The sequence below is a fragment of the Phyllobates terribilis genome, unplaced genomic scaffold (assembly GCF_046119375.1).
Source record: "Phyllobates terribilis strain yellow unplaced genomic scaffold, ASM4611937v1 Scaffold_3__8_contigs__length_932513732, whole genome shotgun sequence".
Taxonomy (NCBI): domain Eukaryota; kingdom Metazoa; phylum Chordata; class Amphibia; order Anura; family Dendrobatidae; genus Phyllobates; species Phyllobates terribilis.
The window spans coordinates 617,010,862-617,033,808 of NW_027362763.1; the positions used below are offsets into that span (position 1 = coordinate 617,010,862).

Genomic DNA, 22,947 nt, shown 5'->3' on the forward strand with positions numbered 1-22,947 from the left:
CAGTAGGTCTGGGAGTTGAGCTTCACTCCATCCTCAACCCAAAAAGGTCCCACAAGTTCATCTTTGATGATACCAGCCCATACCAGTACCCCACCTCCACCTTGCTGGTGTCTGAGTCGGAGTGGAGCTCTCTGCCTTTTACTGATCCAGCCTCTGGCCCATCCATCTGGCCCATCAAGAGTCACTCTCATTTCATCAGTCCATAAAACCTTTGAAAAATCAGTCTTAAGATATTTCTTGGCCCATTCTTGACGTTTTATCTTATGTTTCTTGTTCAAAGGTGGTCGTTTTTCAGCCTTCCTTACTTTGGCCATGTCCCTGAGTATCGTACACCTTGTGCTTTTTGATACTCCAGTAACGTTGCAGCTTTGAAATATGGCAAAACTGGTGGCGAATGGCATCTTGGCAGCTTCACGCTTGATTTTCCTCAATTCATGGGCAGTTATTTTGTGCCTTTTTTGGCCAACACGCTTCTTGCGACCCTGTTGGCTATTTGCCATGAAACGCTTGATTGTTCTGTGATCACGCTTCAAAAGTTTGGAAATTTCGAGACTGCTGCATCCCTCTGCAAGACATCTCACAATTTTGGACTTTTCAGAGCCCATCAAATCTCTCTTCTGATCCATTTTGCCAAAGGAAAGGAAGTTGCCTAATAATTAAGCACACCTTATTTAGGGTGTTGATGTCATTAGTCAACACCCCTCCTCATTACAGAGATGCACATCACCAGATTTACTTAATTGTTAGTTGGCTCTCAAGCCTATGCAGCTTGGAGTAGGACAACATGTATAAAAAGTATCATGTGATCAAAATAGTTATTTGCCTAATAATTCTGCACACAGTGTACTGTACCCATAAATAAATATTATTATGAAAAAAATAAATAAATAAAAGTACACATATTTGGTATTGTGTGACTTGACCTATAAAACTGTTCCACTGGTTAACCCCTTTAGTGAACACAGTGAAAAAAAAAATAAAAAAAAACAAAGCAAAAAATGATTCTTTATCATCATACAGCCAAACAAAAAATAGAATAAAACGCGATCAAAAAGACGAATGTAAATAAAAATGGTACCGCTGAAAACGTAATCTTTTCTTGCAAAAAACAAACTGCCATACAGCTCCATCAGCTGAAAAATAAAAAAGTTATAGCTCTCAGAATAAAGCGATGTAAAAAATGTATTTTTTCTATAAAATTAGAATATCATCAAAAAGTTAATTTATTTCAGTTCTTCAATACAACAAAAGTGAAACTCATATATTATATAGAGTCATTACAAGCAGAGTGATCTACTTCAAGTGTTTATTTCTGTTAATGTTGATGATTATGGCTTACAGCCCATGAAAACACAGAAGTCATTATCTCAGTAAATTAGAATATTTTATAACACCAGCTTGAAAAATTATATTAAAAAACAAAATGTTGGCCTACTGAAATGTATGTTCAGTAAATGCACTCAATACTTGGTTGGGGCTCCTTTGGCATCAATTACAGCATAAATTTGGCGTGACATGGAGACCATCAGCTTGTGGCTCTGCTGAGGTGTTAAGGAAGCCCATAGCAGCCTTCAGCTCATCTGCATTGTTGGGTCTGGTGTCTCTTATCCTCCTCTTGACAATACCCTATAGAATGGGTTTAAGGTCAGGCGAGTTTTCTGGCCAAACAAGCACAGTGATACTGTTGTTTTTAAACCAGGTATTGGTACTTTTGCTGTGTGGAAAGGTGCCAAGTCCTGCTGGAGAATGAAATTTCCATCTCCAAAAAGCTTGTCGGCAGAGGGAAGCATGAAGTGCTCTAAAATTTCCTGGTAGACTGCTGCGCTGACTTTGATCTTGATAAAACACAGTGGACCTACAAAAGCTGATGACATTGCTCCCCAAACCATCACTGATTGTGGAAACTTCACACTAGACCTCAAGCAGCTTGGATTGCGTGCCTCTCCACTCTTCCTAGTGACTCTGGGACCTTGATTTCCAATGAAATGCAAAATTTACTTTCATCTGAAAACAACACTTTGGACAACTGAGCAATCGTCCAGGTCTTTTTCTCCGTGGCCCAGGTAAGATGCATCTGGCATTGTCTATTGGTCATGAGTGGCTTGATACAAGGAATGCGACATCTGTAGCCTATGTCCTGGATACGTCTGTGTGTGGTGGCTCTTGAAGCAATGACTCCAGCAGCAGTCCACTCCTTGTGAATCTCCCCCAAATTTTTGAATGGCCTTTTCTTAACAATCCTTTCAAGGCTGCAGTTATCCCGGTAGCTTGTGCACTTTTTTCTACCACACTTTTTCCTTACACTCAACTTTCCATTAATATGCTTCCATACAGCACTCTGTGAACAGCCAACTTCTTTAGCAATGACCTTTTGTGGCTTATCCTCCTTGTGGAGTGTGCCAATGACTGCCTTCTGCACACCTGTCAAGTCAGCAGTCTTCCCTATGATTGTGGAGTCTACTGAAACAGACTAAGGGACCTTTTTAAACACTTAGGAAGCCTTTGCAGGTGTTTTTTAATTATTCTAATTTACAGAGATAATGACTTTTGTGTTTTCATTGGCTGTAAGCCATAATCATCAACATTAACAGAAATAAACATTTGAAAATTTTAAACATATCACTCTGTTTGTAATGACTCTATATAATATATGAATGTAAATTTTTGTATTGAAGAACTGAAATAAATTAACTTTTTGATTATATTCTAATTTTGTAAGTTTTCATTGTGTAAAAGCGCCAAAACCTAAAAAATATATAAATGTAATCTCGCTGTAAACGTACTGACCCGAAGAATAAAGCTGCCTTATCAATTTTAGCACACGAGGAACAGCATAAAAAAAAAATCCTGAATTGCGTTTTTTGTTCACTCTGCCTCCCAAAAATCAGAGCAGAAAGCGATCAAAAAGTGTAATTTGCCCGAAAATTATACCAATAAAAACGTTAACTTTTCCCACAAAAAACAAGCCCTTACATGACTCTGTCAGCCAAAATATGGAAAAATGATTGCAAAAGCTAATCTTTGCAAAAAAAAGCATCTTTTAGTGTGTGACAGCTGCCAAACATAAAAACCTGATATGAATCTGGTATCGCTGTAATCGCACCGACCCGAAGAATAAAGTTATCTAATCACTTACACCGCATGAGGAACGATGTAAAAAATAAACTCTAGGGTTAGGGCTGTGTTAGGATTAGAGTTGTGTTATTGTTAGGTTTGTGCTAGGGTTAAGGTTGTGCTAGGGTTAGGGTTGTATTGGGGTTGTATTAGGGTTGGGGTTGTATTAAGGTTGGGATTTGAGTTGTGTTGGGATTTGGATTTTTTCAAAAGTAAAGAAAAAAAATGATGACGGTATGGCGACTAGTGTTGCGTGCAAGTGCTCACTATTTGAGTTTGCATCGGGTACTCGGGTATGCACCAAGTATCCCGGGTGCTCGAGTAACCTGCTGGAGTTCCCGTCCTGCATGTTTCACAGTTGTTAGACACCCCAAAAAAACACACGGGGATTGCCTGCCATGCATGAACGATCCCCGCATGTTTCTTCTGGGTGTCTAACAACCGTGAAACATGCAGGGCGGGGACTCGATACATATTACTCGAGCACCCGCGATACATGGTGCATACCCGAGTACCCAATGCAAACTCAAGTAGCGAGCACTTGCGATCAAGACTAATTACAACTTAGTCAATATGATAAGCTAATGTTATCAAATTCTGTGTCGTACCTCTGGGTTCAAAATGTTCACTATACCCCTTGATGAAATCCTTGAGGGGTCTAGTTTCTAAAATGGGGTCACTTGTGGTGGGTTTCCACTGTTTAGGCGCACACAGTGCTCCTTCCCTTCTAAACCCTGCCGTGTGCCCAAATAGTGTATTTTTCCCACATATGGGGCATCAGCGTATGCAGGAGAAATTGCACAACAGTTTTTGGGGTTCATTTTCTCCCTTACCCTTGTGAAAATAAAAAATTTGGGGCTAAAAGATCATTTTTGTGGAAAAAGTTTTTTTTTTTTATTTTCACTGCTTTATGTTATAAACTTCTGTGAAGCACCTGGGGGTTCAGGGCACTCACCACACATCTAGAGAAGTTCTTTAAGGAGTCTAGTTTCCAAAATGGGGTCACTTGTGGGGGGTTTCCACTGTTTAGGCACATCAGGGGCTCTCTAAATGCGACATGGGTTCCGCTGTGAATTCCAGCGAGTTTGACATTGAAAACGTCAAATGGCACTCCTTCCCTTCCGAACCCTACCGTGCGCCCAAACAATGGTTTTCCCCCACATGTGGGGTATCTGCGTGCTCAGGAGAAATTGCACAACAAATTTTGTGGTCCATTTTTTCCTGTTACCCTTGCTAAAATAAAAAAAATTGGCTCTAAAGAACATTTTTGTGAAAAAAGTTAAATGTTCATTGTTTTCTTCCACATTCCAAAAATTCCTGTGAAGCATCTGAAGGGTTAATAAACTTACTGATTGTTGTTTTGAGCACCTTGAAGGGTGCAGTTTTTAGAATGATGTCAGTTTTGGGTATTTTCTGTCATAAAGGCCACTCAAAGTCACTTCAAATGTGATGCGGTCCCTAAAAATGTGGTTTTGTAAATTTTGCTGGAAATTTGAGAAATCGCTGGTCAACTTTTAACCCTTAGAACTTCCTAACAAAAAAAAATATTGGTTCCAAAATTGTGCTGATGTAAAGTAGACATGTGGGAAATGTTATTTATTAGCTACTTTGTGTGACATATTTCTCTGATTTAAGGGCATAAAAATTCAGAGTTTGAAAATTGCTATATTTTCTAAATTTTTACCAAATTTCCAATTTTTTCACAAAGTAATGAAAGCCATATTGAATAAATTTTACCACTATCATGAAGTACAATATGTCATGAAAAAACATTCTCAGAATCAGGGGGATCTGTTGAAGCGTTCATGAGTTATTACCTCATAAATTGACAGTGGTCAGAATTGTAAAAATTGGCCTGGTCATTAACGTGCAAACCACCTGCGGGGGTAAAGGGGTTAAGGCTAAAATTGTCTCCTTCACTAAGGGGTTAATGATGCAGAGATTTGTTTGTTTTTTTCATTACTTCATTCCAAAAGTTATAACTTTTTTATATTTCTATTGATGTCGCTGTATATGGGCAGTTTTTGATAACTTTATTCTATTGGTCATCACACTTATGGCATGTCTTCCTATTTGCCAGCAATGTTCTCACATCAGCCTGTTGTCTAGATTGATCTGTATATAGAAATAAAATAGTTGAAAAGGAAATAATTAAAGGAATTTGAAAATGTTCAAAGTATCTGGGGCTTTTGCGTGTTTATGTCTTTTTTATATTTGCTTTTGTGGGACCTGCCCTTATATTTCAAAATTTTGAAAATATCTTGGGCCTTTTCAGGTTTATTTCTTTTTATGTTTGCTTTAATGGGACAAGCCCTCAATAAAGTGCCTTAAATTCCTTGATCTTTTCAGGTGATAATGCAATTAGTGAGAAAACAGAAATGATCCACCTCACGCCGCTCACTGAATATGTGGGAAAGAAAGAAGATAGACAAGTTGACTTTTGTGACCTATCATGTGAAGAATTAGGGACTATGTTTACTGAGCTGTCTGGACTTCGAGTGATTGTCAATAATTTGCTAGAAAACCTTCAAAAACTAGTAAGTTTCATGTATGAACAGACTAATCTTCATGTATTATTCTAGAATAGATGTCCTATTACCATATATACTCATGTAGAAGCTGACTTTTTCAGTACATTTTTTATGCTGAAAAAGCCCCCCTCGACTTATACTCGAGTGAGGGTCCCACTCAGGGTCGACGTCACCGCCTGGGCAAGTGTTGGAGGCCCTGAGCAAGTGGGGGGGGGGTCCCACTTGCTGTTGGGGACCCCAGCACGCTATGGGGTCCATGAGTTGGCCCTCCCCCGCTTGCTTGGGGCCCCAGCACTCCCAATACTTACCTCTCCCCATTCCTCCACAGCTCTGGCGTCTTCCGTGTCTTCTGACACAGTGACGTGTCAGGGCAGAGAGCACAGTGATGTCACTATAGCACAATCTCTGCTCTGAGAGTCACAATGCAGAGAACGGGAAGACGGCGATGCTGAGGAGTCTAGAGCCGCGGCAGCGAGGAGAGGTGAGTATTTAATTTTTTTTTCTTTATGAATGGAGCAATATATAGAGCATTATGTGGGGCCCACTGTACATGGAGCATGATGTGGGGCCCATTATTTATATAAGGAACATTATGTGGGGCCCATTAATTATATATGAAGTATTATGTGGGGCCCATTATATATGGAGCATTATATGGGGTCCATTATACTGTATGGAGCATTATATGGGGTCCATTATTCTGTATGCATTTCCCACCCAAGGCTTATACTCGAGTCAATACGTTTTCCCAGTTTTTTGTGGTAAAATTAGATTCCTCGGCTTATATTCAGGTCGGCTTATACTCTAGTATAAACAGTATGTATAGTTTCTTTTAGTGGTAGTAGTAGGTGTACGTGTAGTAATACTAGTAGTGGTAGTAATGTTTTTGGTTTATGGATACATACAGTATATAAAAATAATTGCAATATTTTGAGAGCAAGAAAATGTATTTTTCATTCTATTAATGATTCCTTACTCTTTTTTTTTATAAATGATTTAAGTCTGAAGAAAATCAGGAGTTGTGGGAACTGATTGGCCCCAACAGAACCCTTAGGAATCAGTCGATATGCTGGCAGGATGGGCGAGTCTTTGCAGATAATGAGGACTGGATTGTAGACAGCTGTACAAAATGCACCTGCCAGGTAAAGTGGTTATTTATTTTAATGTAGCATTATTGATTGTTATTTATAACAAATAGCGAATTTTGCTCTTGCATGTGTTATGTAAAGGAAACTCTCAGAATCCCCTGTAAAACCACCATATTTTAACCAGTATTGAAATTGATGTTTGTTCATGTTTGTCTACAACTAAGAAACCTAGATATTATCTCATGTATATTGCAAACACTGGTAGTAAGCAAACTTCTGATTTCATCTTGAAGGCCAATTCTTTTATCATCTGCCGTTAGGTTTATAAATATTTGGATGGTCTTCCTGATTTGGGCTCTGCATTCCACTGCTTTGGACTTAAAATGAAACAACTGAGATGCAATTGAAGTGCCGATTTTCAGGTTCAAACAAAAGTATCCTGTGAAACGTTTAGGAATTACAAGCGTTTTTCTATCAAGCCTCCTCATGTCAGGGGCTCAACAGTAATTGGACAAATTAACTTTATCATAAATAAAATACTGGTATATTGGGAGATGTGGTATGATCAGACCATGTCCCTGTACGGTCAGACATAGCCATTACACAATACACAGCAGAGGCACATGTATAAGATTATCTCAGCACAGGAACATTTTATTTAAACACATCCAATTGTGGAAGTTATTCTTATTCCAACATTTATTGATTAAAATGAACTTTTGTTTGTGGGAAAACCCCTTTAAGCATGTGAAATGCATGCTCGATGGGGTTGAAACCTGATGATTGACTCAGCCATTGCAGAATATTCCACTTTGTTGCCTTAAAAAAAAACCTGCTCTGTTGCTTTCGCAGTATGTTTTGGGTCATTGTCCATCTGTATTGTAAATTGCTGTCAAATCAACTTTGCTGCATTTGGTTGAATATGAGCAGAAAGTATTTCCCTGTACACTTCAGAATTAATTTGGTTGTTTCTGTCCTCAGTCACATAATCAATAAACACTAGTGACCCAGTGCCATTGAAAGCCATGCATGCCCATGCCATAACACTGCCTCCATCATGTTTTACAGAGGATGTGGTGTTCTTTGGATCAAGCCTTTTCCATGCTTTGTTCTTCACATCACTCTGGTACAGGTTGATCTTAGTTTCAGTAGATTAATAGGAAAAGGAAAAGATGTGAATAAAATGTAAACCTTTATTAAAAATTCATATTTAAAATTGACTAATCTTTACAAAACACATAATCTTAGTTTCATCTGTCCAAAGAATACTTTTCTAGACCTGGGCTTGATCTTTTAGATGTTTTTTGGCAAAGTCTGATCTGGCCTTTTATTTTTAAGGCTGATTAATGGTTTGCACCTTGTATTGAACCCTCTGTATTTGCTCTCATGAAGTATTCTCTTAATGTAGACTTAGATACTGAAACACCTACTTTCTGGAGAGTGTTCTTCACTTGTGTGGATGTTGTGAAGGAATTTTTCTTCACTAAGGAAAGGATTCTGCGATCATCCACTACTGTTATCTTTCGTGAACATTCAGGACCTTGTGTTGCCATGCTCACAGAGCGCAAAAAAAGTAGAGTGTACCAAACTGTTCATGCTAATCCTAACATTTCTGCTATCTCTATGATGGATTTCTTACTTTTTTTCAGCCTAATGATGGTCTGTTTCACTTCCATTGACCAGGTGCTGTGGGTTCACAGCAACAGCTTCCAAATGCAAATGCCACACCTGGAATCAGCTCCAGACCTTTTACCTTAGCATTGCTCAAGTGGTGTGTGTGTTCGCTTTGTGCTCAGAGTTGTATTCTGATCTCCATTGGCGACCTTGGATTTACCTTTGACCTTCCATTTGACTAACCCGTTTGTCTCGATCCGCTACCTTCCTGATACTCTGATCTCAGACTGTGACCTGACTATGCTATTGTCTTTTCCTTTTGTCTATTACGAGCTTTCTGGGTACTGACCAATTCGCACACTTTATGATCAAGTGACGAATCTGACCCAGGTGGTTCACGATCTGGCTACATCCGGCTGTATCTTTTGATGTACAGTTATTCTCTCCCGAACCAGTAGTTGCTCTCCCTGATAAATTTTCAGGGGAGAAAGATCAGTTAAGGGTGTTCAGGGAGAGCTGTATGTTATTTTTTACCCTGTGGCCCCCTGTCTTCAGGGAATGAGTCCCAGCGGGTAGGAATAATCATGTCACTACTGTGAGGAGGCCCTCAGACTTTAGCATTCTCTTTGTCCCCACAAGCCTCAGAATGGTCTTCTGTTAATGCCTTTTTTGACCCTTTGGAATTAATCTATGACGAACCTAACAGGGTCCAGGTCACGGAGGCAAAGATTATTACTGACACAGGGGGCCACACTGCTGAGGATTACTGTACAGAGTTCTGGCAATGGTCGACGGAAGTGCTGTGGATTGATGCAGCTCTTTGGTGCCAGTTCCGTAGAGGCCTCTCAGATACTCTTAAAGACGCTCTGGTTCTTCATTCTCCACCTTGTTCCTTTGAGGAGGCCATGACCCATGGTATTCGGTTTGAATTTGGGAGAGGTGTGATGAGAGACATAGGGGTTTAGTCATTCCCCTTGAATCTGTCCACTTACCTGAGGGAGGCAGAATCGATTGAATTTGGAGCTGCTAGCTCTCGGTTTGTTGGAGACTCCGCAATCTCGGAGTCTGCTTATACTGTGGTCATGCTAAGCATTTTCTTCAGGACTGCATGATATTCTCTCCATAAAGTAAGCCGGCGGGAAGTCTGGGTGATTGTTGAGGAGTTCACTCAGACTTCCAGGTAGCCTTTTACTCCTCTGATTAAGTGCTGTTAAATGTGTTAAATGTGGAACTATGTTTTCAGAACCTGTGGTTATCTGCTTTTTCCTTTCATTGACTGTGAGTCTGCAGCCAACTTCAGTGATTCAGGACTAGTTCTTAAATTAGGATTAGGGACAGTTTGATTCTCTCTAACCTAACAAATTATTGCCATTGACAGGACAAAGCTACTTCAGAACTTTGTCTAGGTGGTAAGGGAATTCACACTTGGTGGTAACAGAGTGAGAACACTTCACTCTGAGTCCATCTCCTCCTATGTTTTGTATAATTTGCCTGCTGGGTTGATATTGGGGTTTCCATGGCTGTGTATTCACAATCCTGATATCGAAGGATATTGTTAAGTGGAATCCCGATTGTCATACCAGGTCTGCCGAGGTACTTGAAAGACTTCGGAAATGTGTTTTCGGAAAACGAGGCAGAGATACTACCTTCCAATCGCTCGTATGATTGTGCTACTAATTTTATCCCTGATGCTAAAATGCCTAAAGCTCATCTGTTAAATTTGTTGGGACCTGAACGTACTGCCATGATAGAATATAGAAGTGAAAGTTAAGGGAAGGGTCTGTCCTTCCTCCTTGCCTGTAGCTGCTAGCTGCTGGGTTTTTTTGTGAGAAAGAAAGATGGGGGTCGCCGTTCTTGCCTCGATTTCCGTGAATTAAACAAAAGTACGGTTAAGAATACTTATCCACTTCCACTCGTCCTCGACCTATATAATCAGCTTATTGTGGATAAATAGTTTTCTAAACTTGATCTTAGAGGGGCTTATAATTTGATGAGTGGAAATAGTGTTTTTAACGTCTGACAGTCTATCTGAAAATCTTGTCATGCCTTTTGGGTTAACCAATGCACCTTTATGTCATTCATAAAGATCTTTCAAACATTTATGAATGACATTTTTTCTGTTATTATTGGACGGTTTATTGTTGTAAACCAGGATGACATTATCATTTTTTCACCTGATCTGGATTTGCACTATAAACATGTCCATTTTGTCTTACAAAGGAAATGTACTTTTTCTGTTCAAGAAATATTGTTACTGAAGTTCATTGTATCTGCTGAAGGGTTTAAGATGGATCCTGGGAAGGTGCAAGCTATAACTGATTGGGTTCAACCTCATGACCTTAAAGCATTGCAATGTTTTCTAGGATTTGCAAATTACTATAGAAAATGTATTAGTGATTTTTTCCAAATCATTAAACCTCTTACTGATCTTACACATAAGGGGGCGGATCTTAAAGTTTGGTCACCGGATCCTTCATGATGAAGAAAAAAACAGGTGATCTAGCGTGGCCAAATATATAAAACATAGCCTTTATTACACCGTTTTAAAAAGCTGTAGTCCACAACGGTATATACATGTGCACTACAAGGCTCAGGACCTACGCATTTCGACATACAGTCTTAGTCATGAGACCATGACTAAAACTGCATGTCGAAATGCATAGGTCCTAAGCCTTGTAGTGCACGTGTATATACCATTGTGGACTACAGCTTTTTAAATTGGCATAATAAAGGCTATGTTTTATATATTTTTTGCCACGCTGGATCACCTGTTTTTTTCTTCATCATAGAATGAAGTATAGATTAAAAGAATTTTGGCAAAGTAATAAAGCATCATATAAAGAGGCTTCTCTTGCTTGGAGGAAAAATTGCATTCCAAGAGGACCATTTGGAATAATATTTAGGTAGAGAGTTATTCCTTAAAGCTAAGGAGATTTCAAAGGCGTTATGGGAGATCATAATATCAATTATGTCGGAAATAGAGAGAATATCCATCGATTTCCACTTTGACGCAATACAAGTTTTTATAACAGAAAAAATATGTAAAGAAATGTGTCTAATTTTTTGAGGGAGGTCATCTGCCTCCAGAAAAAGGAGAGCCAATTGGGGAGAATTTTTTATGGGAGATTCATTGATTTTATTCAATAGTAAAGAGACATCTCTACTAAGTATTGAAAGTTTTGGACATTCCCAGAATATGTGAAGAAGATTGCCTCTTTAACCACAATTTCTCCAGCACAAACCGGATTGCTCAGGAAATGCGTTTTTAAGTCTAGCGGCAGTGTAGTGCCACCTGGATAAAATTTTTAAATAATTTTCATGTAGGTTTGCTCTAATAGAACATTTTTTACGCTAGTTCCACTGCTTTTCTTTACATTTATCTAGGAGGAAATGATTATTTAGATTTTTTTTTTCAATCTCCACATATAATTCCGTTTTTTAACTGAGACATCAGAATTAAAAATTGAGTAGATATTCTTCATATTCCAAATTGAGTTATACATAGGATTCTCTAAAAGAGTATCAAGTTCTCTTAAAAGGGTCAAAGGTAAAGAGAATTTATTTCTAATATACTATCTTAAGTCTAGAAAATTATAGAATTCTTCATCAGGAAGATTGTATAGGGTTTTTAATGACTGAAAGTTTATAATTGAGTCTAATTTAGGCCCCGTTATAAGTGAAGAATAGTCTAGAATTTTTTTTTTTTCCATTTTTTACATGGAAAATTTTGTTTGTTGGGATTAATGTTACATTTATTAGTTTTTGAGATACTATACAGCTTTTTCCAAAGTGAGATAGTAGATTTAATCAAATTAGGTAAAGGAAGAGATGGATCCAATAAATGGGATATTATCAATGATAATAAAAAGGAATTACTATTAGCTTTTTCAAGTTCTGTCCAGGCAGGTTTGTCAGACTCAAAGAACCAGTATCTACTGTTAGGGAGGTGGAAGGTCCTTAAAAATAATTACAGGGAACTAGGATCGAAGCTGAAGGCCAGGACCTCCAAGGTGATGTTTTCAGAAATATTGCCAGTGCCACAAGTGTCACTAGATAGACAGCAGGAGCTTAGGGAGATAAATAAGTGGCTCAGAAATTGGTGCAGGAAGGAAGGGTTTGGATTCATGGAGAACTTGGCTGACTTCGCTGTTGGCTACAGGCTCTACAGTAGGGACAGGCTGCATCTCAGTGGGGAGGAAAGCTGGAAGAAAAAATGGTCAGATGGGTGGAGGAGCTTTTAAACTAGGATCTGGGGGAGGGCAGATATTCTTGCTAATAAGGAGATAGAGTAGACAGAGAGAGTGGGACAGCAGGGGTTATAGAGGATCTAGGGGGTGCTGGGATATGCAAGGAAAGTAGGGAGCTGAGTAGGATTAACAAATGTGCTAATGATATTAAATGTTTGCTGGCAAATGCAAGAAATCTCGCAAACAAAATGACTTAACTGGAGACTCTTATGTTGGTGACGGAATATGATGCTTTGGGTATCATGGAAACCTGGCTGGATGAATGCCATGACTGGGTGACAAACATAGAGGGGGGATACACTACATTTAGAAAAGACAGGAAAGACATAAAATCGTCCAGTTATGATAAAAGCTGCAAGTTCTTATCCGTAGTTCAGGACAATTACCTCTCTCAACTGGTAGATGAACTAACTAGGGGAGGTAATCTGCTGGATCTGGTCCTGTCAAATAGACCAGATACTGTTTCAGATCTACAGATCCGGGAGCATTTGGGAAACAGCGACCATAATATGGTAAGTTTCAATGTAATATTCAATAAAACAATTCAAAACGGAAATGCGAAAACCTGGAACGTTAGGAAAGCTGATTTCAACAAATTTAGGAAAGAGCTTAATCGTGTAGACTGGGACCATGTCATAGTAACTGGGGATACCGAACGTAAATGAGCCATGTCTAAGGAAATACTACTAGAATCCTGCAGAAAATGTATAGGAATAAAAAGAAACCATTATGGATAAATAAGACAGTACAAAGTTTAATAAGACAAAAACAAATGGCATTCAAAATCTTGAAGGCCCAGTATACAGAAATAGCATTTCAAGGGTATAAAGACCTAAATAAGAAATGTAAAAAAGAAATCAAGCAAGCAAAATTATCTACAGAGCCACAAATCGCAAGCGACATTAAAATAAATCCCAAAATGTTATACATATATCAATGCCAAAAATAAAAAAATCAGATGATTTTGGCCCCTTAAGAAACTATACCAACAAGATAATTATAGAGGACAAAGTTAAGGCTGAGATATTAAGGCACTTTTCATCCATGTTCACCAACAAACCGTCCGTTCCAGGGATCATTCAACAGGGCAAAAATCGAAGTTCACCACCTAATATAACTAGTTTAATACAAAAAGAAGTACGCCTGTGTCTGAGCAAATTAAACATTGAAAAAGCCCAGATGGTATTCATTAGTGATGAGCGAGCACTAAAATGCTCGGGTACTCGTTGCTCGGGTCGAGCAAATTGGAATACTCGGGTGCTCGACCCGAGCAACGAGCCCAATGTATGTCTATGGGAAACTCGAGCATTTTTCAGGCCTCTCCCCCCGGCGGTCTGCAGAGGGACTAAAATTGCCCAAATCGACGGGAATAGTGCTCAAATGACATGGGAACACCATGGGGAAAACCCCTGGAAGCATTTCTGACTCCAAGGTCACTGCTGTCAACAACATTGTCAGAGTATTACGCCACTTTTATGGACTCACAATAAAACATACAAAAACGAAACCAAAATGGATTTTCCTGGGAAATATGTTAAGGAACATCCTTTCCAGGGTAATGACTTGTATATAAGGCAAAATAACCAAAAACAAAAATACTCCTCCATGCCTTGGGCTATGTTCACACGTAGCGTTTTTGATGCATTTTTTGCACTTTTGCATTGCTTTTAACCAAGACAAATGCATTCACTGGAAAATGTCATTTTAACATTTTACAACCTTATCTGGCCATGTGGTGTGTGACACATCATCAGACACATGCATACAGTTCTGAAAAGACATGGGAACAGCATGGGGAAGACCTCTGGAAGCATCTCTGACTCCCAGGTCATTGCCTAAAAGTGTGCCCATCATAAGTGATCCTTGGCGCATGTGAAGATGCCTCCCGCCATGCACCTGTCATTGCAGACTTGCAACAATCACCGTCCACGTCCTTGTCCCAGTGCAGCGTTCAGTTGTCCCTACCCATTCCTTGGAATGCAAGCACAAGTATGCAGCCTGCCACCCACCCACAGGCTGCAATACTTTACTGCCAAATTTTTGACAGCTGCTTGCACTTGAAATGTGGCCTTTTAGGCTCGTGGAGGTGGAAGCTGTCCACAATCTTATGGCTGCGGCGACCGGTTGTCCATACTCCGTCCCCAGCCGCCACTATTTCTCCCGGTATCGTCTCCGCCTTCCACAAGCACGGGTCCCACAACATTACCCGTGCCCTCCCCAGTGCACTTACTGGGAAGGACCACCTAACCACAAACACGTGGACAGGTGAATGTGGCCAGGGACGGTGCGGAGCCAGTCCACAGCTTTTCTTGCTGGGGGTTGTATTTCACCACAGCCATATTCTTTAGCTCGGTGAAAGGACTGGCATAGAGGGAAACCGTATCTACACTGGGTGTCATTTCTCCCAGAACGTCCTCTAATGCGGCTTGTTGCAGAAGCAATGGCAGCCCATCCAACATCAACTCGCACTTGTCGGTGGTGCTTTGACACACGAACATCTTTTTTTGCGCATTTAATTTCATGACTAGAGGTGGGCAATGGCCTGATATTCAATGTGGTTTAAGAAATAACATGCATAAGATGTCCGATCCACATTAAAAAAGCAGCCATAGAGTGTCCGAGAACCTTCCCCCACACTTTTCTTAGCCAGGGCTGCTTCTCGGCAAGGATGGTCATACTCACCAGAAAACCGGCGACTCCTCCGGTGGGCCCTGGCTTCTCCTTCAGGAGAGTTCATAGTGCCGAGGTGAGGCCATGATGATGATAGAGACCACCATCTGCTTAGTTTTCTGTTACTTGGAATGCAAGCGCAAGTATGCAGCCAGCCAACCAACCACCCACCCACAGGCTGCGATACTAAACTGCCAGATTTCTGGGCAGCTGCTTGCACTTGAAATGTGGTCTTTTAGGCTCATGGAGGCGGAAGCTTTTCACAACCTCATGCCTCGTGTCCATACTCGGTCCCCAGCCGTCACTATTTCTCCCAGTGTTGTCTCCACCTTCTACAAGTGCGGATCCCTGAACATTACTGCTGGTACTTTTCTGTGGGAATTTGCTTGCCTCCTACCAGCCTGGAATATTTCCCGTAAACTATGGTACGACGCCATGGTATTAGCACTGCCCCCAGTACCAGTAGCGAAGCCATCCCCAATTTCCTTCTCAGGAATTTTATTTGGTAGACTGAGTGGCTGCCCAAATACATTAGTTTCTCACAAAGGATCTGAAGATAGAGTGGCAGTAGGTGCAAGTTTCTCCAGCCTGTTAGACATTAGAGGGTGAACGGCAGCACATTGGATCAGTGGTTAGCACTGAAGCCTTGCAGCTCTGGGATCCTGAGTTCAAATCCCAGCTCGGACAATATCTTCAAGGACTTTGTATGTTCTCCCCGTGTTTGCGTGTGTTTCCTCCTCAGTAAAAAAGCAGCCATAGAGTGTCCGGGAACATTCCCACACACTTTTCTTAGCCAGGACTGCTTCTCGGCAGGGTTGGACGGTCCCACTAGAGACTCCTCTGGTGTGCCCTGGCTTCTACCTCAGGAGAGTTCATGATAGCGCTAACTTTGCAGCTGCTATGAGGCTCTTGAGTGTGGGAGAAAGGTGAGCCCTCACAATCAAATCCTCTGGTGGGCACAATGTTTTTCAATCTGAAACAGCTTCGCAGTGGGAGTTGTATTTCACTACAGCTATATTCTTTAGCTTGGTGAAAGGACTGGCATAGAGGGAAACCGTATCTACTCCGGCTGTCATTTCTCCATCACCAGGTTCCACCCATTGTTCAGCATTGAGAGCCACAGATCAGGCTGCTGTGTTACAGCTTTCAACAACTCTGCAGCGCTAAGCGGTTTGTCACATAAGCATTAATCATGTTATCTTCAACATAGCCTGTTGCCGCTTGGCCGAGGCAGTGCTGCAGTGCTGTCAGTTTGTGACTGATGTGGTCATTTCGGAGATGGAGGTGGAGGTGCAAGAGCTGAACGAGGAGGAGGTGCAGGAGCTGAACAATGTGATTACATTAAGATTAAATTGGCAACACTGTAAATTTATACTAAAGAAATATCCTATTATTTTGGGTTTTTTTATGTTATTTTTTAACACAAATGCATTCACCGGGAAATGTCATTTTAACATTTTACAACCTTATCTGGCAATGTGGTGTGTGACATCATCACACACATCCTGTTTCATTTATGATGGAGGGACTCTGAAAGTCATAGAGCCTATTTTTATAGGGCCATCAGATGGCCATTACTATTCTTAAAAGGTCTGCAGTCGGCCCTCGCTATTGTTAGAGAGCCATTAGCCGGCTATGCTTTGTTGTTCCCATTATTAACAAGTGGGTCTCCTATACTGTTATTGCGTATGCAGTGACTGCTAGGGCAGCCAAAAATTTGGGCGCAACCCAATATCCCTTTGAAGAGACATAGAGGAGGGTCTCAGTAAAAAAAAATGTTCCCATTATAAAGGAGAGGGTCTCCTATAGTGGCAATGCCCATGCTGTGACTGCAAGGGCTGCCAAAATTTGGGAAAAACCCCACTAAGAATTTAAAGACACATAGAGCAGGGCCACAGTAACGACAAATTCCCATTAGAAAGGAGAGAGTCATCTATACAGTTATAGGGTATGCAGTGAGTCCAACGGCTGATCAAATTTAGGAAAAACCCCACTAAGAATTTAAAGACACATAGAGCAGGGCCACAGTAACAAGAACGACATGTTCCCATTAGAAAGGAGAGGGTCTGTTATACAGTTATAGGGTATGCCGTGAGTCCAACGGCTGCCCAAATTTAGGAAAAACTCCACTAAGAATTTAAAGACAGATAGAGCAGGGCCACAGTAACAAGTACAACATGTTCCCATTAGAAAGGAGAGGGTCTGCTATACAGTTATAGGGTATGCAGTGAGTCCAACGGCTGACCAAATTTAGGAAAAAGCCCACTAAGAATTTAAAGACAAATAGAGCAGGGCCACAGTAACAAGTACGACATGTTCCCATTACAAACGAGAGGGTCTACTATACAGTTATAGGGTATGCAGTGAGTCCAACTTCTGACCAAATTTAGGAAAAAGCCCACTAAGAATTTAAAGACACATAGAGCAGGGCCACAGTAACAAGTATGACATGTACCCATTAGAAAGGAGAGGGTCTGCTTTATAGTTATAGGGTATGCAGTGAGTCCAGCGGTTGACCAAATTTAGGAAAATCCCCACTAAAAATTTAAAGACACATTGAGCACGGCCACAGTAATGACAAATTCCCATTAGAAAGGAGAGGGTCTCCCATAGTGTAGTCCTATGCACTGAATGCAAGGGCTGCCAAAAATTGGGAGGCACTCCAATGCCCCTTGGAAGAGACTTAGAGGCCGCATAAAAAAATGTTCCCACTAGAAAGGGGCGGGTCTCCTATACTTGTAATGCCCATGCACTAAGTGTATGGGCTGACAAACATTTACCCCTGGGGGGTATACATGAACATACTGTATAATTTTTTTTTTTTAATGGGCATCATAAACTCCCTTTAAAAAAGAGATGTGGGTGTTGCATCACAGACCACGGTCACCCTGGTGATATGGTGGTGGAGGATAAGGAGAAGGAGGAGGACAAGAGCAAATAGCCAAAATCAGGAAGCGTATACCTATGTGTGGGTGTGAAGATGTGCATGGGAATACACCTCCCAAAAGATTGGATTTGATTTTATGTTACGCTGCTAACATTTGGTGGTGTTGAGAAGTCTGGCCCAATCCAGCCCTTGTTCATTTTTGTAAGAGTCAGCCTATCAGCATTTTCAGTTGACAGGCGGATGTGCTTATCAGTTATAATTCCACCAGCGGCACTAAAAACCCGCTCTGATAAAACGGTAGCGGCAGGGCAGCCCAGGACCTCCAAGGCGTAGAGAGCCAGTTCATTCCATGTTTCCAGCTTGGATACCCAATAATTATAAGGCACAGAGGAATCACGGAGGACGTTGGTATGGTCGGCAAGGTACTCTCTCAGCATCTTCCCAAACTTTGCACTCATTGTAAGAGTACCTCACTCCTCTGGGCCTGTGCGATGGGAGGGTCTGAGAAAACTGTCCCAGAACTTTGACAGTGTTCCCCTGCCTCTGCTGGATTGCATTTGTGTCTCTCTCGCCTGTACTCCTTGGTTGTCCAACGAACTGTGACCTCTGCCACCAGCATATTCAGATGACAATTTTTTTAATAGTTCTGCAACAAGGGCCTTCTGGTACTGCCCTATTTTTGTAGACCTGTCCGCCTCAGAAATAAGAGATATAAAGTTCTCCTTGTAGCGTGGGTCTAGAAGTGTCACCAACCAGTAATGACTGTCAACCAAAATTTTTGGAACGCGAGGGTCATGGGAAAGGCAGCGTAACATAAACTCAGCCATGTGCCCCAGACTTCTAACAGCCAAGACTTCTGTGTCCTCACCAAGAGGATGACTGACCATGCTCTCCTCCTCCTCTCTGTCCTCTGGCCATCCAAGCTGAACAGACGGTATGACAGTTGTGCAGGTAGTACCATCTATAGCGCATGAAACTAGCTCCTGTTCTTCCTCCTCCTCTTCCTCATTGTCACCCAATCCACAATGGGATGAGGTGAGGCTGGGCTGTGTAATCACCCTGTATGGTTCCTTGCTCCATCTCATCGTGCTCTGCCTACAATGCATCCTCTTTGATTGTGAGCAGAGAACGTTTCAGAAGACAGAGAAGGGGATGGTGACGCTAATTATGGCGTCATCGCCGCTCACCATCTTGGTGGAGTCCTCAAAGTTTTGGACGATGGTACATATGTCTGACATCCATGTCCACTCGTGAGGTCTTATGTGTGGAGTCTGAACTGAATACCAACGGCCTTGTTGATGCTGGTACTCAACAACTGCCCTCTTCTGCTCACAAATCCTTCCCAACATCTGCAGTGTAGAGTTGCAACACGTGGAGACATCACATACCAGTCTGTGAGCCGGAAGCTGCAAACGCTGCTGAAACACGGCAAGGGAGGCGGAAGTTGTAGGTGACTTTCTAAAATGGGCACACAGGTGGCGTACTTTAACATGCAGATCCGGCAGCTCTGGGTATGATTTGAGAAACCGCAGAACCATGAGGTTAAGCACATGGGCCAGGCATGGTACGTGTGTGAGCTCGCCTCAGAGCCGTCACCAGGTTCCGGCCATTGTCATACACGACCATGCCTGGCTGTAGGTTCAGCGGTGTGAGACACAGATCTGCCTGCCCTTTCAGAGCTATCCACAACTCTTCAGCATTGTGTGGTTTGTCACCTAAGCATATTAGCGTCAGCACAGCCTGTTGCCGCTTAGCTTGTGACTGATGTGGTCTTTTCAGAGATGGAGGCTGAAGAGGAGGAGGAGGCTGAGGAGGATGAGGTGCAGGAGCTGTAGACTGTGGGGGCAACCCTGATTGACCTAGGGTCCACCACTTCGTCGGGAGGACGTGTTCCGTTACAAGGTCCGACTGGTTCCCAGCTTCCACTATGTTAACCCAGTGTGCCGTCAGCTAGATGTACCATCCCTGCCCATAAGCACTTGTCCACGTGTCCGTGGATAGGTGGACTCTCCCAGTTACTGCATTGTTGAGGGCACAGCTAATGTAATGCGGGGACGGCACACCGGGAGAAATAATGGCTGCTGGGGACTGAGTACCGAGGGATGGCCGCCGCCATCAAGTTGCGGAATTCTTCCGTCTACACGAGCCTAAAAGGCAACATTTCGAGTGCAAGCAGTCTTGAAATGTGTGAATTTAGTACTATGGCCTGTGGGGCATTGGCTGCGTATTTGCGCTTGCGTTCCAAGGACTGGGGTATGGACAACTGAACGCTGCGCTGGGACTAGGACGTGGACGTGCTTCCTGATGCTACTACTTGAGAGTGTGCAATGACAGGTGCAGGGCAGGAGGCATCTACGCATGCACCATGGACAGGGGATTGGCTTGCATGCACAACAGCGGAAGAAGCAATGGTGCCACCCGCAGACACTGTTCCTGGACCCTGGGGTTTGGCAAACAAAGTCAGGTGCTTTGCTGCCATGTGCCTGATGATGCTGGTGGTGGTCAGTCTGGTCGTTTTGCCACCCCTTCTGATGCTGGCCTGGCAGGTGGTGCAAATGGCCTTTTTGGGTTATCGGCAGAGTCTTTAAAAAACAACCAGACTTGCGAAGACCTAACAGTTTTACAGGCAACTTCCTTCGTGTTGGTGTTATGGGGAACCGTTTCCTGCCTTCTTTCTGCGGCCACTACACTGCTTCTTCCTGCCTGTTAGGGTGCTCTGCCTCCCTCCCCCTGTGTGCTGCTCTCCTCGCTCTGCATGACCTCCTGTCAGGTTGAGTCAGTTGTTATATAATCCACCACCTCGTCTTCCACTTCTGCACTCTGGTCCTCCTCCTGACTTTTTGGCAATTGTGTATCATCATCGTCCACCTCTTGTGACACTTTCCCACCATCGCCTTTGTGTGACCGTGGCTGCTTAAATATTTGGGCATTGCTACATGTGATCTCCTCTTGCCCCGCCTCAAGTGGACCGGGTGAGAGGCTTGAATCTATAAATGGAAAAGTGAACAGCTCTTCGGAGTGTCCAAGTGTGGGATCAGTTGTCTCTGGGAATATGCGGTCCAGACTCACAGCTACTGAGACTTCACCATGTGGAAGACAAGGTGGTGGTGGTGGTGGCTAAGTGACTGGAAGCATTATCTGCTATACAACCAATAACCTTTTCACACCCTTTTCACACTGCTCTGTGTTCAATAGTGGTGTTCTGCGGTCCCCTATTAATTGGGACAGGAAGGTCGAGCAAGAAGATGTGGGTGTTTGTTGAGGCACAATTTCAGCTTGCCCATGGCCTCGGCCTCTGCATCATCACCATCATGTCCAGTTCCCTGTCCCTTGCCACGTGCCTTGCCCATTTTAAATGGAGGACAATACCTTCCACTCTCACAACAAATGACTGAATTTGGAGCGAACTTATATATGATCTGTGTGACGGACAAACCACAGTTTTAAATACCTGGCATGTAGGTAAGTATTTTGAGCAGCAAACTGGTGTCAATTGCTTCACTGACACACTTAAACAAATTTTTAATGGAGGTCAGAAATGGCAGTATTTTCTGAAAACGTATATGTGATCCGTGTGACGGAGAAAACACAGTTTTGAATACCTGGCCTGTAGGTAATTATTTTGAACAGCAATCTGGTGTCAATTGCTTCACTGACACACTAAAAAAAAATTTTAATGGAGGTCAGAAATGGCAGTATTTTCTGAAAACGTATATGTGATCCGCGTGATGGAGAAAACACAGTTTTAAATACCTGGCTTGTAGGTAACTATTTTGAACAGCAATCTGGTGTCAATTGCTTCACTGACACACTGCAACACATTTTTAATGGAGGTCAGAAATGGCAGTATTTTCTGAAAACGTATATGTGATCCGTGTGACGGAGAAAACACAGTTTTAAATACCTGGCCTGTAGGTAACTATTTTGAACAGTAATCTGGTGTCAATTGCTTCACTGACACACTGCAACAAATTTTTAATGGAGGTCAGAAATGGCAGTATTTTCTGAAAAAGTATATGTGATCTGTGTGACGGAGAAAACACAGTTTTAAATACCTGGTCTGTAGGTAACTATTTTGAACAGCAATCTGGTGTCAATTGCTTCACTGACACACTGACATTTTTTTTAATGGAGGTCAGAAATGGCAGTATTTTCTGAAAACGTATATGTGATTCGTGTGACGGAGAGAACACAGTTGTAAATAGCTGGCCTGTAGGTAACTATTTTGAACAGGCAACTGGTGTCAATTGCCTCGCTGACACACTGCAACAAATTTTCAGTGCAATTATATATGATCCGTGTGACGGACAAACCACAGTTTTAAATAGCTGGATTTTTAGCGCTGTAATATGGAAAGGACCTGGCTGTATTCTGCAGTGCCAACGAGCAAATGGCGCAGAAAAACTGTGTTCTCTGGATTGCTTTTTAAGAAAATAATGAGGATTAAGATCCCGCCCCAAATTATTCCTGGCCCCTGAGACCTGGGCCTATTTCTAGAAATATCTAACAGCAGCAGCAGACAAAACTGGAATGGAGCCTCTTGTCCTATGCGCACTGCAGTCTGCTATATACCCTGCCTATATACACTGCCTGCCTGATACCTCTGCAGATGGATTAGTCCTCAGAAGGACTGTTTGTTGAGATTGATATGTGTCTCTAATATAGTTTAGTACACCTACACTAACTATAAACAAGCAAATCTCTCCCTAGCTCAGCAGCATCTCTCCCTACACTGTCTGATTCCGGAGTGACTGTGACGAGCATGGCGGCCCCAGGTCTGATATAGACCTGATGAC

The 22,947-nt window shown here is 42.0% G+C and overlaps 1 protein-coding gene across 3 annotated transcripts in view; it reads left to right on the forward strand.

Annotated features, from left to right (window-relative positions):
- THBS2 (thrombospondin 2) overlaps positions 1 to 22,947 on the forward strand; it is a 1,066,666-nt gene that overhangs the window by 439,774 nt on the left and 603,945 nt on the right. For all 3 annotated transcript variants that reach the window (XM_073671497.1, XM_073671496.1, XM_073671498.1), the window contains 2 exons: positions 5,464 to 5,651; positions 6,647 to 6,787. In XM_073671497.1, coding sequence (XP_073527598.1) covers positions 5,464 to 5,651; positions 6,647 to 6,787 — 329 coding nt within the window. The remainder of the gene's footprint in view (positions 1 to 5,463; positions 5,652 to 6,646; positions 6,788 to 22,947) is intronic.